This window comes from Chenopodium album, chromosome 25 (assembly GCF_948465745.1).
Source record: "Chenopodium album chromosome 25, dcCheAlbu1.1, whole genome shotgun sequence".
Taxonomy (NCBI): domain Eukaryota; kingdom Viridiplantae; phylum Streptophyta; class Magnoliopsida; order Caryophyllales; family Amaranthaceae; genus Chenopodium; species Chenopodium album.
This window is the reverse complement of record NC_137858.1, coordinates 760,864-777,051: the sequence shown is the minus strand read 5'-3', so window position 1 is coordinate 777,051 and position 16,188 is coordinate 760,864. Positions and strand designations below refer to the sequence as shown.

General features: G+C 35.5%; 2 protein-coding genes across 4 annotated transcripts; both read right to left on the bottom strand.

Annotated features, from left to right (window-relative positions):
• Positions 1 to 2,838: 2,838 nt before the first annotated feature.
• Positions 2,839 to 6,445, bottom strand: LOC145614450 (proteasome subunit beta type-1). The gene is made up of 7 exons (XM_081669505.1): positions 6,283 to 6,445; positions 6,083 to 6,190; positions 5,155 to 5,236; positions 4,035 to 4,164; positions 3,761 to 3,903; positions 3,563 to 3,649; positions 2,839 to 3,136 (listed from the first exon to the last, which is right to left on the bottom strand). The coding sequence occupies exons 1-7, from the start codon at positions 6,327 to 6,329 to the stop codon at positions 3,062 to 3,064; spliced, it is 672 nt and encodes a 223-aa protein (XP_081525631.1). The 5' UTR covers positions 6,330 to 6,445; the 3' UTR covers positions 2,839 to 3,061.
• Positions 6,446 to 7,214: 769 nt separating this feature from the next.
• LOC145614430 (AT-hook motif nuclear-localized protein 7-like) lies at positions 7,215 to 14,807 on the bottom strand. Of its 3 annotated transcripts, none has more exons than XM_081669487.1 (7): positions 14,232 to 14,801; positions 13,012 to 13,459; positions 11,427 to 11,494; positions 8,946 to 9,077; positions 8,229 to 8,390; positions 7,795 to 8,093; positions 7,215 to 7,539 (listed from the first exon to the last, which is right to left on the bottom strand). In XM_081669487.1, exons 2-7 carry the CDS (start codon positions 13,370 to 13,372, stop codon positions 7,533 to 7,535), a joined length of 1,029 nt encoding a protein of 342 aa, XP_081525613.1. In that variant the 5' UTR covers positions 13,373 to 13,459; positions 14,232 to 14,801; the 3' UTR covers positions 7,215 to 7,532. The 3 variants fall into 3 exon arrangements, with proteins under 3 accessions (XP_081525613.1, XP_081525612.1, XP_081525614.1); XM_081669486.1 differs by having other exon boundaries at positions 14,226 to 14,800; XM_081669488.1 differs by lacking the exon at positions 7,215 to 7,539 and having other exon boundaries at positions 7,791 to 8,093; positions 14,226 to 14,807.
• Positions 14,808 to 16,188: the final 1,381 nt, after the last annotated feature.

The window sequence follows — 16,188 nt, the reverse complement described above, 5'->3', positions numbered from 1 at the left end:
TACTTGAGACATTTTGTCAGCGCCAACCAGAAGGATTGGGTGAAACTCCTTGATGTTGCACAACTTTGCTTCAACGCCCAGAAGAGTACGACATCCAACAGAAGCCCTTTTGAGCTGGTAATGGGCCAACAACCTCTCCTGCCACACACCATAGCAACGTCCGAAGAGGGGAGGAGCCGCGAAGCACGAGAGTTCCAGCGAGAATGGCAACAAAATATGGAAGTTGCTCGTGCCTACTTAGAGCGAGCATCGAAAAGAATGAAGAAGTGGGCCGACCAGAACAGAAGGCCATTGGAATTTAGTGTAGGGGACATGGTGATGGTGAAAATTCTGCCAGAACAACTCAAGTTTCTTCGAGGAAGAGATCGTCGACTGATCAGGAAATATGAGGGTCCCATCCGCATCACCAAACAGATTGGGAACAGTGCTTACAAGGTTGAACCACCTACGTGGATGAGGATACACCCAGTCTTCCACGTTAGTCGTCTCAAACCATATCACCCAGATGCAGAAGATGACAGCCGCAACAACAGCAGTCGTGCCAACATCAGAACCAGGACGAGAACCTCCTCAGCAACCGAAGATTGAAGCTACTATTTCTTTTTCTTTTTGTGTAAGTTTGTTTGTAAGTCGACGAGGTCGTCGACGGCTTAAGTGGGGGAGGATGTTAGAATCCGCCTCTTTAACTATGTATCCCCTTCCCTTTTTATTGTATTTTCCCTTATGTAATGTCTCTTAAGTCTTTCTTTTTACTTTCTAGGCTCTAGGGAGAATTATTGTGTTACTGTCATTCCAACGTTCACTTGTATTCCTCTAGTAATACTATATAAAGCTCTTTAGGGAGCGAATGGTTATTGAATCTAAGCTCCCTACCCCTTTGCCTTGCTTTAAGACTTGTGTTGTTGTTTAAGCCTTTATAGATATTGTGCTTGCCTTGTCTTGAAGCATCCCCCACCAAACTAAAAAACCTTCAAGAGACGCCTTTCCTCGTCGGTTCCGCTTGTGCCCGCTTTGAAGTATCGGCCGTCACAAGCCCCGACTCCGCACCCGTGGTTAACGAGTGCTCCTTGAGATACACTTGGTCCGTGTTGCTGTGTGCTCACGAACCTCTTCCGTTCTAGGCTTGCGTCTTTGTCCTCAATTGACGAGGGCGCGCCGCACGACCCGGTGTCAAAACATCCGGACCGTGACATTTAGCCTAGTGCCAAAACCCCCATTTTCCACATATGGGCATAAATTGAACTGTTTTCTGAGTGTCTGACATTTTGTGACCAAGTCTTGGTTAAATCTAGAAGGGAGATCATGCATGTATATGTAACGACCCGAGCAAGGATCTTGCTGTTGAGATTTCCAACTAGACTTCAGTTTTCCTGCATCAACAGGCTGCCTGATAGCGTTTGCATAGGATGAGATATTCGCAAAGTCAGGCAGCGAAAAGCGCAGCAATAAGAAGCCTAGAGCAAAAGCAACAACAATGCAGAAATACTTCTGACAATATTTGAAAAACATTGTCTTCATAATCATGGGTTTGAAGGACAACTTGTAGTAAGAAATAGAACTTTGATAGAAGTCAACTGAGTTCTGGTCTTATTCCTACACAAAACTATAAGGGGACTTTGGGATTACGTTAATGAAGTTCATAATCATAACTTGTTAAGGATATCAACATTTTTACTCATTTCATGAAAAAATATTCAGAAAACATGGTTGAATGTTATGTAAGGACAAAAAGAGTGCGAGTACTGAGGTCAATACCACTATATCCTTCATTCCTAAGCATTCTTTGAGGGGAGTGTAAGCATATAATTATGTAAATAATTTTACGTATAATGTTAGCCTTAAATTATGTCTAGAAATCAGTGTAACTAGTAGAGAATAATTTTGTAATTAAATGTAATCTTGATATAGAATTAAAGATGATAGTATGATACTATGTAATAATTGTAATTAAGTGTAGTCTAAGATGATAGTATGATACTATGTTGTACTGTAATATTCTAATATACTTATCGAATGTTGCTTTGACTATATTCTTACAGGGAGATATACCTATAAACTTGGGAATTACGTTTCATTTCATTCGACATTTCTAACTTAAGATATTGGATTATACCTTCTTGTAGATTAAGTTTGCACCTGGCTTTCAACAATCAACACACTCACCAATAAACACTCAGCTATTAGTTTTACAAATAAAAGTGTTTGCTTAGATTGGGTTGGATTGTAATTGCTCTTTCAAGGAAAGGGGAAACATGTCTAGGTTTATAAGTGTTGGTCATTGTTAGGGGGACCACGGAGTGGGAAGAAACAGAAGCAAATCCGCTCTTCCCCAAGGAAACAGAAAAAACGGAGGGAAGACGGGACTGTTGGACAGGATAGCAATGTTGAAGCTTCATTATAGTAGAACATTCGATTGTTCGCAAATTTCATACTAGGCCTAAGGCCATACCCCCAATGTCACTATACTTACTGGCTCGCTCTGTTAAGTGACCGTATGGGTTTAGTTTCAACTATCAACTTATCAAGCGACAGCAACAGGGTACAAATTCAGAGTGAACTAACCATCTAGGCTCTACCAATATTATACGAAGTATAACCTTATAGTGACTAGGTAGATGGTATTATGCCCTAAAGCAATAGTAATATATGGATTTCAGAGAAGAGTTGGTAAACAATCATTCTTAAACATGTGCTGTATATAATCCATTGCACAAGCACATCTTTTTCTCTGCTCCGTTCTTGACAGATATCAAAATTAACGTGCAAAATATAAGATTTAAGTTGCTTTCAAGTTGTCGGAAAGAGCCTTTCAAAAAAAAAAAAAAAAAAAAAAAGCAATCAAAAAGAAATAGCCCAAAAGAGCACATGGTAATAATTTTAATTGTACGCATAAATGCATAATATTTCCTGGCAAAGCTAGTTCCAACTACGGTTTCAGATAACAAGAAAAGAGTGTTCCAAACTTATCATCATCTTCTGCTACAAACATGTTTTCACTAACAATGCTTCAATGTCATCAACGAAACAACTCAATGTAATAATGACATTCTTGGAATACAGCTTAATCTTCTCTGAGTTCCATGTATTCTCGACGAAGACCTTCCTTGTTGAGCACCACTATTTCCAGCTTGTCACCCTGCCCAAACAAAATTACAGTCAGTACAGACTACTAAAGCAAACTGCATAAATCCCAATTTTCTATAAGCACTCCTGTAGTCCAAACATAGCTAACTTCGGCCTATTTCTCTACGGCAGTACCAGGGAAGGGGGTAAATATGTAAGCACAAAGCACTGTTTGCATCCAGGGGTAATAGACTTTCCATGGTATTCTTTGGCAGAAAGCCATTCTACCACTGCTACTATAACAGAATATCATGATTCGGGAGACAGGAAAGAAAAAAATCTCCAGGCAGAAGTTTAAATATATTAGAAGAGGGGTTTTAAATTTGAAACTGTCAAAAAGTATTTTGACAGTCATCTCCCACAAGAACAAAACACAAAAGGCACTTCAGAATTTTCCGAAGAAAATAATACTTATAAAAATTGACAAGTAAAAACTTACAGTGTAAATGTCCCTCTCAGTTGCAGATGCAAAAGCAGTTCTCACCAAATCTATTGCTTCTAATTCTGACAGTGGTGTCACAGCATCCTGCATAAGCCAGTGTTTCTAGTCAGCTAAGATTTCCACTTAAAAGAGGAAGAAAGTACAGAGAAAATAGAGACAACTTTCTGCAGATACCCTGTAAAATCAATGACATACCTGTGCAGGTAGTAAGAGGGGACTAGGAGACTTCAACTGATTGTCCAGGAAAGGCATGATAAGCTTTGCACCAGAACCCTGGGAGCTGTATCCAACCTTCTCATATGACCCCACCGCATCATATGTAAATACACACCCCTTGCCTGAAGCCAAATTAACATATTTTTCATTAGGAGATTTTTTATTTTATTTTTTATTTTTTAATTTTTTGGTTTCAGTAATTATACATTTAAGAACATAAAGGAGCAAAAGAAAATAATTATTTGCAAGCTACCTTCGCTATCAAGGCCACCCAATACATTGAAAGCGTAGTAAGGGAAGAAACGTTTATAATACAGAGTGTTTGAAAGGAGCTGAGCCATAGCAGGGCAGCTCATCTGTTTGTTGTGTTGATGTTGATAAATCTGGGGCACAAACAGAAGAAAGTTTAATAAAGAAACCAATAGTCTAATAAGAATATTCAGTTTTTTAAATATCAGTTATAATAAATATTGGTTCATTTCTATTTAATATTCAGTTTATTACATACCAGTTATAAGTTCATAGATCAGCCTGACATGAGAAATTATAAGATATACTCCATATACCTATCCATAGCGATGCTAACAAGCTCAATATCAAAGTTAAGGGGTAGTGAGAGTGACAGTCTTTATACAAAAATCTATTGGAATATCGGTCAATTTCCAATTGAGAAAAAGATCACCATTCTTCGAATTTTGTTTTGTAGCAGACTAAATTAAAATGGCTCATTAAATTTGCTAGCTTTTTTCTTATTAGAATGTAGCAATAGGTCATGTACATCAAACTCTCTTTGTAACTCTCTCTATAATGTACGGGTCCACCAGAAATAGCCTCTCTATTAACATAACAGTAATCCAGTGTACATCAAACTCTCTTTGTAACTCATCTCATGCAGAATCCTAAACAGGCAATACATAAAACATAAAACTATGGGGCAGCCTTTATCTATACTTTATTTTCAAGGAAGGATACTACTGTGCAGCTGTGCTACTGGCTTGGTGGCTCCATTATATTATTGCACCACCAAAATTACTGTGCTTTCATGTGTTGTCCAAAACAAAAAATCATAATAGAAACCATTTCCGAGTTTCACTAGGCCTTCTCTAACATATCTTTTATAAAAACTTTTCTTGTATGAAAATGGCACCTAGCTAAAGATCAATTTTCCCATTAAGAGTACTACAAGAATGAAGTAGCAATCAATAAGTATACATTTCTACATTTGGAAGAAACATAATGGCATGTTCATCAGCAAAAAGAAAACAAAAGTATGCAATCAAATATTGAGCAGCGAGACCAAAGTTACAGTCACCATATTAGAACTCGATAAATTCCAATTGTAAGATGGTAAAAAAAAACAAAGAAAACCTTACCAGGTGCCTTGCTTCTAAATGCTTTTGTAAGGCCCTCACATCAGCTTGAAACCCAGATGAAGCCAATACACTTTTTTCAGCCCTGCAAGGTCAATGGAAACAGGACTCAGAAGACATAAAAGATGCAATTGGGGAGAGGAGGGGGGAATCAGATTAACAGCAATAGACAGCCATCAGATTCATCTTTCATTGCTGAAGTAAAGGCACGCACATTGATGACCATATTTACCAGGAGAAGCAACAGAAGATATAATGCCCCAATAATTCCTTCTCCAAATACATACACAGAAAAATAAATCAAACATCACTTGATTGGCTGGGGCCTTTTTTTCAGAATGATAAAGGTATGTAAACACAACCCCAGTAATCTTATTAAAAATATTGGAAAGCAAAAGCAAGTTCACTCCTTCCTCTCCCTCCTCTTTAAATTAAGATCGCTACTGAAATACATTGTTCATGAATGCACACCACATCTCATCAAAACACCAACAGCAGCGAACAAGTGAAACTTAACTAATCCTCTAAACAACCCACTGAGCTAAAAGCTTAACGTTGCGACAAACAATCAAAATCAGAACTGTGGTCAATATACGAACACATTCATTATCAACAAACAACCCATTAAACCTAAAATGGTCTAGGGTAGCTCCAATAAATTGGAACAATTATACCACTTTCAAGCCTTTTTCATTCCTTAAGCAAGAAATGGCCAACCCCCAATCAATTCCTTCACTTTCACAAGTCTTGTTCACATCATACTAAAACCCTAATCATCCAACAGCTAATTATACTAATCAATCACATTCCCCATCATACCAATCAACAAAAGCAATTCATGTTCATCAATCAAACAAATCAAAACCCAAAAACAGTAACACAAACTTAATTCAATTCAGCTAAAATAGGGCAAAAAAAAGAGAGAAGTTACAGCTTGCAAATCTTGGAGTAATCGCGAGTGAGAATGTTGTAGCCAGTTGACATACGAGTATCAGCAGCGATCACACAGTAATCTGCACCAGCTACTGCAACACATGTTCTGATTCATCCCAACACCAATAAAATTAATTCAAAAATTAGGGCAAAAAAAGGGGGAAATTGAAGAATTCTGCGAAAGAGAAAGTGAATTACCCTCCATTGAAATCGTAAGGAGACCAATTTGCGTGCTGCTTCGTCATGGTGAATCGTCAATCGGAAGAGAGAGAAAGTGAGGAGAGAGAAAGTGAGTGAGTGAGAGAGTTTAGGGCGAAGAAATAAAGTTTGAGGAGAGATTCAATTGAACAGCTTTAATTTTTTCTTTTTAATGCTTTTTGTTAAATAATTTGGAATTGTTGTTAAAATGCTTTTCTTTTTGCGCAAGATTTCAAGAGTTGAGCTACGACGTCTGTCTTTAAACAATGGGTCAAGTTTCTTCCTACTAGTGTAACAAAAAAAGTTATGTCATTTGTGCGTTCTCTTTTAAATGTAACGTATGTTTTCCCTTTGCAACATATTATCTTTTAAAAAATTGCAAACCAACCAATTTACAACATTTTTTTTTATATTTAAAATAATTATGTATTATCAATTATCCTAATGTTATAATTATTATGTAAATTAATAATATAAGGCACCTTCCGGTTTTTCTCAAAAAAAATGTTATAGAGTACTCCGTATTATGTAAATTTTAAAGATAAGACACGTAAAATGTCAAGTTGTAATTACAATACAATATTACAACATACTCCTAATTTCTTGATGTGGCATAATTTTCTAGAATTCAGTTATATATAGAGTTATGGGAGAATGGGAGATGCATATGTTGACATGTTGTTCATTCTTCAGTACAATATCTTACATACACTTATGAATATTGGATTAAATGGTTCATTAATTTAGGCATGCTCGAGGTAACATCATGATCATGATTCTTCTGGGTTTGCAATTGTGATAAACTATCTATAAGAGTAGGGCATTTTACCAAATCTAGATTAGCAACCATGAAATTTGTATAACAATTAACGCATAAATAATGTATAGGAGAAAAAACATGCAACAAAATACAAGACTAATACACCAAGAAATTGACGTGATAAACGTGGTAATCAAGGTTCACCCTAAATTATAAGGTGCTTACAACCTTGTGATTTTCTATAAAAGAACATAGAGACAAGAACCACACCCACTAAAATCCTGCAAAACTAAAAACCCAGTTTCCTAATGTAACTATAGCATGTAAAACATCAATACTAAGTTAGTCCATACATAGCTCCGAATTTCAGAAAATGTGCACAAATTATAGTCAGGGAAAAACCCGGACTCAGACCACCTTTTCATCCTAATATATATTCCCTTCCTGTGATTAGCTGATTAGCATACAAGTCAGACTACCAGCTGAGAACCTACATCCTGCATTACGACCATGAACAAAGTCAGCAAATCATAACAAGGGCATCGATAAACATGCTCATAAGACTTGATGATCCCATAACGAAGGCTTATTCTTACTAGATTTTGTTGAACAAGAATGAATTTATCAGAATAAAACTTATTTTTGCTGATCTCATTTGAAATAACTGGTTCTTACTGAGAAAAAATTATCTTAACTAAATATCGTCATCTGATGTTGACGCAAGAAGATAAAGGGGAAGGTTGATGTATTACCCTCCAGGCAAAGATATATTTATATCAGTGGTGGATGTCCTTCGTTCCTGCATAGAATGTGTGTTCGGCCAATTTTCTCGTGGATAAGATGCGAGTGATGTAAGGTTCTGCATTGGGGCTACAGAATTATTATGATTGTGCCCCTGGCCATTACACGAGTCTTTCTCGGCAACATTAGGTGGAGGAAGGGCAGTTGTAATCGTAAAAGGAGTTGGTGCTGATGGTGTTTGTACTTGTACTTTGGGCTTTTTTGGTTTGAGCTCAGGTGGGTTAGTTGGTAAGAAACTCCCGACAATGACCTGATACAGGAAAGAGAAAACAAGCCTTGTTATGCCTGAAACAGTGTTGCTCATTCTTCTTTATGTTATAAAAAAAATTTGACAAATGCAGAAGAGAGTATAAACAATATAACATGGTGGCAGCAGAATGTTTACCTGAACTGGGCTAGCAGCGATCAGCAATCCAGCAACGCATCCTCCAACAACCTGACCATTTGGACTCGATAGAGAGACACTCAGCCCACCTGCTCTATACCTTGTACCTTCTCTCTCAGTAGGTGTGAAAGATCCACACAAGTTTACTATCTCAAAGCGTCCCTAAGACAAATATGGGAAACAGATCAGCTGAATGTAAACTAAATAGGTGGAAGGCACTTTGCAAATATAGCCATCCCATAAAAGGATATTCCATATGCAGGAGGTGAATAATGCAATTAAATAAAGATTATGCAATACTATCTTCTATATTCTATTTGTGTTAATTTTCATAGTTTGACTACTTTTTGAAACGCAGTGAGTAATATGTCAATTTCATCAAGACAAGTAAAATTGCTAGAGTTAAAAAAAGCAAACTTGATCACTGATACAAATATGGGAGTAAAACACAAAGAATTGTGGATGTGTGCGAGAGAGTGAGTATATCATCCATGTCTGTGAGTTTCACTAGCAAATAGCAATTCTTTCCTGGTGAAGACAATACTAATACAATAATTTCATTCCTGCATGTCATAAGGTAAGATAGTTTTCTCTACCTTCCTTAACATAAAATATAAACAATAGAAATTCATGGACCATGTATATAAAAAATAAATAAATAAATAAATAAGTACATAGAGATATATCAGTACATAGAGATATATATTCAGTGGTTACCTCATATGTCAATGTACCTCCAGAAGAATCCGATTGACGAAGTGTAGCATTTGATACCATTCCATTTGCTGAAAGAATGCAAATTGCACGTGGTCCTTGTTGACAAAAGGAAATAATTTTTGCTGTAACATCCTAAAACAAATCCAGTAACCAACCATTCAATCAACAAGATAAAGTGGAGCTCATCATAACGAAGATCAGGAATCAGACAAATATATTCCTTGCAAAGCATCTATGGACTACGGGATAAAAAGCAAAGAGCCTTTTACCAGTTGCGCCAATATATATACCCTACCATGATTCACTCTGTTTCTTCCAGTTAATATACACACGCCATATTTAATTTCTAATTGCTCACTGAAGTTTATGCTCAGCCCTACAGTCTTAGCTCTATGCTATTCACAGGTCACAGCAGCCTCCTCCACACCCCCATCCCTCTTCCTCCAAAGGTAACAAATATTCAAGACTCGATTCATAGATTGTAGTAAAAACATACATGTATGTGTGCACCTTACGCATTGAGATGCCACAATGTATATTCACTTTGAAATTCCATATATCATTGTTCTGCATTTTCAACTTCCATTGTCCAACTTTTCTTGCTAATAGTTCTTTTATTTGTGAGGGTTTTATTGAATTTAAAAGCCACGTCGTTATGCCCATTTTAGCCCTTCCCTGTCTAGATATCATTTTTACACCCTCTATTGTATTGAAATAGTTTTTTATTTTTATAATTGACTATGTCACTCCTTTTCTTTTTGCATTATGGAGGCACCCTGCCTATTTTATCAGTTGGTTCATCCAAAATATGTGATTAGAAATGGAGAGCTTTGCAAAATGAAACTGCAAAAATGATGTAAAGGAAAAAACACAAGGGAAAGTATATTACAAAGGTAAAACAAGAACGATATTAAATGATGTCAAAAAAAAAAAAGGAACGATATTGATAGAAGCAAATGTTAGGATTAGTAGATAAGATGGAAATCCTCATGAAAACAAGGATAAGTGAAAAGGCCATATGATGTGGGGCGTGAGCATAGTCTGGTAAACACAATGATTGATTGATGGATCATAGCATGGTTCAAAAGGCCATGGTAAGAGACTATCAAGAAGAAAGGAAATTTTCCATCTTATCCGTTTCTCATAGAGATCTCTAGGCCACGACTAGCGGCCTTCATCATGATCAACCACCATTCAAAGCAGCGTCATCTAAGTTCCCAAAAGCCATTTGGACACAGAATATAATTCTCGTATTTCCATTGAGATTCTTCACCAACTCACTGAAAAACATTACAACCATGATTAACTTTGAAATAGGCTTCCTGAGGTTGATTTAGAGTCAATTGTCAAATAACATGGTCGTAGCCGGATAATGCTTTGGTATTAGGAAGCTTTTCCTCTAATTATTATTAATGCTTCTTACCCAATGTCCTTAAAGAGTCTCCCAGGCCAAATCTGTGGCCTTTCTTAGTTTGTTACAAGTCTCCCATCCGCCTAAAACCAGGAGTCAAAAAGCTTTTAAAATGAGCTTGCATATCAAAAAAAAAAAAATACTAAGGTACATGAGGCCTACCATTTCAATGTTACTCTTTTGAGATTTCTCAGTAGCCTCCATAAAGGATCTCACAAAGTTACACTCACACCCAAGTTCAGCCTCCTTAATGTGGTCATATATATAGGTTTTCCTTATCCATCTCAATTACCATGTCACCAGGCACTAGTTGACATCAATGCCTTAACTTCTTTGGAAAACTCTAAATTTGTGTTTATCAATATCACTAACTTACTGCTAGAGGGCCAGTTGAGTCTCAGAATGTCCGTACAAACAAAAAAAAAAAAACAATTGGAAGCCATTCACGAAATCACGTATAAATATAACACACATCTTGTTCATGGCTCAAAATGCATGTATTTTCTCATGTTTTAGTTATTGGTTTACTGCATTAGTGGCTGAAATATAAATGAAAAAGAAATGCTCTCCTGGGAAAGAAGATTGAAAAATGTCCAATGATAGTATTACACATGGCCCCTTCTCCAAGCATAATCTACTAATTATAGAATTAGACCAACTTCAACACACAAAGGAAGTTCAACCTAGATATCCAACTGCTTCTAAAGGGTGCACTTTTCTATAAGATATGACGTAAGGTTATCGACCACCTAGACAAAGTAGCACAAAACCAGAACAGGTACTTCATATTAGTGACAAATTGGACTTGGCAGCAGTTCAATTTAGTTACCACATGCTAGTTTACAGATACAATACCAAGCCTTATAAGAAGCGGGCACTGAATTTGCCTACTTACATAAGGTAAGTGTCTGTTTGCCTTGATCTTAAACTATCAGGGCTGCATTTCATGAAAACAAAGGGCCCCATTTAGCTCCCCCAAAAGATTGCTGCACTTAAGCAATGCTAGGGTTGCTAACATATTTCCTGTTCAAACATAATTACACCTATATTCCTAGCTATTCATGACATACCTCACCAACATTTACGGTTATGACATGGGGAGTGAAGTTGGCTCCATCAGAGCGTCCAAATCCATCGCCTGTATCAAGATATCAAATGTTTAATAAATAAATTGAATACATAGCAAAGCAGGTAAACAAAACATGAATGATTAATTTCCTTCTTTTTATTCATATAAAAACATAACAAAAATACTTCTACAAAAATCGAATTGTTAGTAGTATACTAGATCCAATGTTTAACAAAAAAAAAAAAAACTAGGTCCGATGAAGACTAATGAAGTAGCAAATTGACAAGTTGTACATGAGAATAATCATCAGGCTTCCTCTAGTTTACTCCTATCAAAAATTAACTGGTTTTAAATCCCTTAACGCTGATCTTGTACAACAAACCTCAAGACAATTCAAACAGCATCAGCACTCTTTGGTGACAAGCCCTCTGAAAGCATCGTGACTCCATCCAATCAACAAACAACACTGTTGAATAGAGCACAACTAGCTAATATTGTATCTTAAGAGAATATTGTTTATTGGTTCATCCAAATATGGCCTCTCAAATAGTCTTGGATTAGCAGGGGTAATGCTGCATAGATTAGGACCTACCAACCCTGCCTTAATAAAATTGAGTTATGGTGTTTGCGATTGTTTCTTTAGGTGGAAATTCAAAGAAAGAAGCATTACCTGTATTATTTTCTTAATGGAGTAACCTAATGCGTAAACAACAAAAGGATTAGGGAAACTAGACATGCATCAGCATCCCAAAGTTTCTCCAATAACAGCTTGCAATTGATGAATACAGATAAAGATAACTTGAAAGAGGCCACCAGAATGCATAGACTAGAGGCTCTATGAGTCCTTAACATCAACCCCCCCCCCCCCCCCCTCTCCTACATTCCCCTCACCGGAAAACTAAGGCAAAAAAATCGGTACATTGACCACACTGGATTATGGATTGATATCGGGGCAAGATAGATCTAATGAGGGGAGTAGGCTGACAAGGTTCTTGTCTTTCTCCTTACATTCTTCAAATCCCACATGTGATCAAAGGCTTACTCATGCAAAACCCTAATTAGCAACCACAATAGGTGAAAAATTTATACTCTCTCATCGATTGACAGTTATGAATCCGGAGCTTATCTTGTTGAACTGTAAAGGAGGATCTCTAATAAAGGTTTGTTATAACAGAACAACTGACAATTCAAACATGTGCTTTGACCTCTATTGATCCGATTTCTTGAGCATAATTTTCAAATTTTGGTGGATTGCAAATTGTTCTTGTTGACTGTGGTATACAGAAAGCCTTCTAAGAGAACAAAGTATGAACATTCTGCAGTAGACAAAACTATTATATGGCCTTTTGCACACTCTCATTATGGTGTCAAAATAAAATCAAAAGGGTTAGCTCTCTAGGTCCACACTTTTTTTCCCAAAACCTGGGAGGAATCTGTACCTCCTTTAAATCAAGGATATAAATGAACTTGCCTACTAAGAGGCAAGAGTCAAATCATACATAGCAAAGCCTATTACAACTAAATAAATCACATGCTTGTGTTTGAGTCATTGAGTGTCAAAATAACCAAAAGTATGACCCACATACCCATAGAAACCATCTCAAATCTGGGCTGCTGTTTGGCCTCTGAAGCGGCTGATCTTCCCCTACCCCGCTTCCCACTTGGCTGACTACCACCAGAAGTTGGAGCTGATGCTGAAGTCGTCTTTGGCGAGTATGATCTTGATACACTACCATCTGGTCCATATTTTCGAGGCCTACCTCTCTTCTTTTTGTCCACCAATCCTGGTATGCCCGCACTTCCTGGAGTAACAGCCCCAGTTGGTGATATAGCCAACTGATTTGAGGGTTGAGAGGGGGCTTCACCCCTGGATGCCACATGATAATTTGACGGAGCTTCTGCTCCTATAACTGTCACACCCGTCGGCATACTTTCTTTGGCCTCCATGCATAAATGTTCTTTGGAAGAGTTACAATTTATTCCAAAATCTATGCCTTTAATAAACTTGAATGATCCTAAATCAAGCCCTATTCCCTGCATGCACAATTCCAGAGTAGAACCCTCATCAACATAAGTTAACAAACTCATCTTTGACATTAGATTTTAACAACAAAACTTTAACCATCAAAGAAAGCTTGAGCAAGGTATAATATCTGTACATATAGATTAGAATGCCCTAACCAACGGGTTAAACCGTTAAATTATAAGCCAAAGTAAACTAAAAGTCTAACCATAAACAGAAACCATTTCAAATTCATTTTTTGCAAAGGAAAACAACATCACATGCAATTACAAAACGGTGGAGCTAAAGAACTATCATGTTTTGGTGTATGATGTAGACACGATTCGATCCCACGTGATCGCTACCATCCCGCAAGACGGAGAGACCTTACTAACTAAGCTAGTTGGTATCTACAAGTAACAATAATTGTGCAAAAAAGGAAAATCATAATAATCCTTACAAATCAGCAAACATATACTGAAAACATGAACTTTTTATGCTTCTTTAACTCAGACTATAAACCAGATTCATGCATAAATCTAAATGCCAACTATAAATCAACTAAAAATTCCCACATTTTGTTCAATTAGCTTTACCAATTTATTTTTGTTATGAAACCCCATATTTCATAAAGCATACACTAATTACTTACTAACCCCAAAATCATAACTTTATTACAAACCAAACAACAAAAGTATGAAAACTTAAACACTGTAATTAAGCAAGATGTACATGATTTTATCACTAAATTAGCAACTTAAACATCTCAAACTATAAATGAAGTGAGAAAAATCAAACCTTTACCAAAGTTCAAGAACAACTACACTTCAATGCCATCAAACGACACTTTTCCAAGGATCAAACGACAGAAGATCATCACCCAACAAGTAAATAACAGCTAATTATCAAACAAACCCAATAAAATAATTTGCATAAAAAATAAAAAAATCTCAGCTTGTTTTTAGTGAGAAGTTGAGAGAGAGAAAGTAGAAGAGAGAGAAAGCAGGAAGGTGAAATGAAAATGAAATGAAATTCTACTGGTAATAGTAAAAAAATAAAAAAATAAAATAAAAACTTTGGAAATTGAAGAAAAAAATAATTAAATTGAGCTACCAAAAATAAACTATAGTTGTAGCAATAATTAATTACAATAATTTTGTGGGGTTTTGCCAAAATCGAAAATAAAATTCAATTTGAGTAGATCTTTGGAGTCCGGCAAAAGGGATTTGAATTTCTAGGGGTAAGATGGTGAAATTAGGTAAGAAAAAAGAAAAGAAAAAAAAGACATTCAAAAGTAAAAAAATTAAAATTTATTTGTATTTCTAAATTAATTATTGGTAATTAAGCTAGTAAAGTAAAAAAAAAAGCTGGCAAAGGGTAGCACGAGAGGAGTTAATTAGACACTTTTAAATCGGCGTTGACCGTACCTTTGTCTTTTGCGGTCAATGCAGGGTCAAATTACTAAATTACCCTTGAAAAGTATGAAAATTGCAAAGTATGTCATGGCATGAGTATTAAAGTGTTGGGATTATGTTGGTAATGGTGTACTTTGTTGATTAGTTTAGTCATAGTATAAAACACAAAATGTTGACTGTTAGACACAAATTTGGAGTATAAATAAAGTTACTAATCTAGCATCTTTTATTTTCGATGAATATTGAATTTGCATTTTTGTAGGAAGCTTTTTGAATAACTCTAATTCAGTAATTCTTGTTTAACAAGTTTATGTTGTGGTACAAATCTTATTCTACTCCTACAAATTAATGATGGTACGAATTACTACTTCATTTTTTATTTTCATTGTTATTGTGTTAGATTGTTATGTTGCAAAGCTAAAATCAGTAAGGAGCTACTTCGTAAGTATATAGGTAAACATTAATATCACAAATTCACAAGATCTCAATGTTTATTTCTATAAATACGTAATTAAAAATATACACCGTATGTTGCTACTCTGTAATATATAAGATAAGAATATAAGATGATATATTGTGTAGCTCCGTTAAAATCATTACTATGTGAAAATTTAAAATTTTTAATACTTCATCAATTTCAAATTAGATTCCTATTTGACTTTCTAATTTAAGGTCAAACTTTTAAAATTTGAGTACATTATAATAGACATCTAGTTATACTCCGTATACGTTTTATATGCTTGTGTACTTTTCAAAATCTCAAGTATTATTTACCATTTTTTGTTACAATTAAACATGCATTTTGAAAACCAAAAGGTAATGGAGAAATTATTTTTGAATTGATTTATTAAGGCTACATAATTTAAGGTTAATTATGCACATTAAAAATTGTTAAAAGGTGAATCAAAAAATAATTTAATGATATACCTATACTCGTATATGTATTATTATTGGAATTTTTTTTTTTTTTTTGGAAGACGGTAAACACCTTGAATTGAGTATTAACTTTGACATAAATATAGAGTGTACTTTATTAATATATTAATATAAATTCATTATTATTCGAAGTTATTAATCTTTATTACACTTTATTTTGTTTTTAGAATTAACAATTAGAGGCTTAAAAAAAAAGTAAAAATAAAAAAAAAAACCTAGGCGTTTCCTCTCTTTATTTCTCTTTAGGGTTGTTAAAAAAAAAAAGAAGTTCATAGCCCGAAAATAGTCAAATTTCTCCGGAAATTTGGCTATTTCCGACCCTTTCCCATTAATTTCTTCATGTTTTTGTTATTGAATTCAATAAATCTACACTCTTTGATGGTAGTAACTATAGTGGGTTTTAGTGTAGT

What these genes read in the sequence shown, in the direction of transcription:
- LOC145614450 (XM_081669505.1), bottom strand. Translation starts at nt 6,329, where the DNA reads ATGACGAAGCAGCACGCAAATTGGTCTCCTTACGATTTCAATGGAGG. An exon ending in TACTCCAAGATTTGCAAGCT is followed by an intron (nt 5,237 to 6,082) that starts GTAACTTCTCTC and finishes TTGACCTTGCAG; the next exon opens with GGCTGAAAAAAGTGTATTGG. An exon ending in CCCTCTTACTACCTGCACAG is followed by an intron (nt 3,650 to 3,760) that starts GTATGTCATTGA and finishes TGGCTTATGCAG; the next exon opens with GATGCTGTGACACCACTGTC.
- LOC145614430 (XM_081669487.1), bottom strand. Translation starts at nt 13,372, where the DNA reads ATGGAGGCCAAAGAAAGTATGCCGACGGGTGTGACAGTTATAGGAGCA. An exon ending in ATTTGAGATGGTTTCTATGG is followed by an intron (nt 11,495 to 13,011) that starts GTATGTGGGTCA and finishes ATCTTGATACAG; the next exon opens with GCGATGGATTTGGACGCTCT. An exon ending in TCGCTGCTAGCCCAGTTCAG is followed by an intron (nt 8,094 to 8,228) that starts GTAAACATTCTG and finishes TTCCTGTATCAG; the next exon opens with GTCATTGTCGGGAGTTTCTT.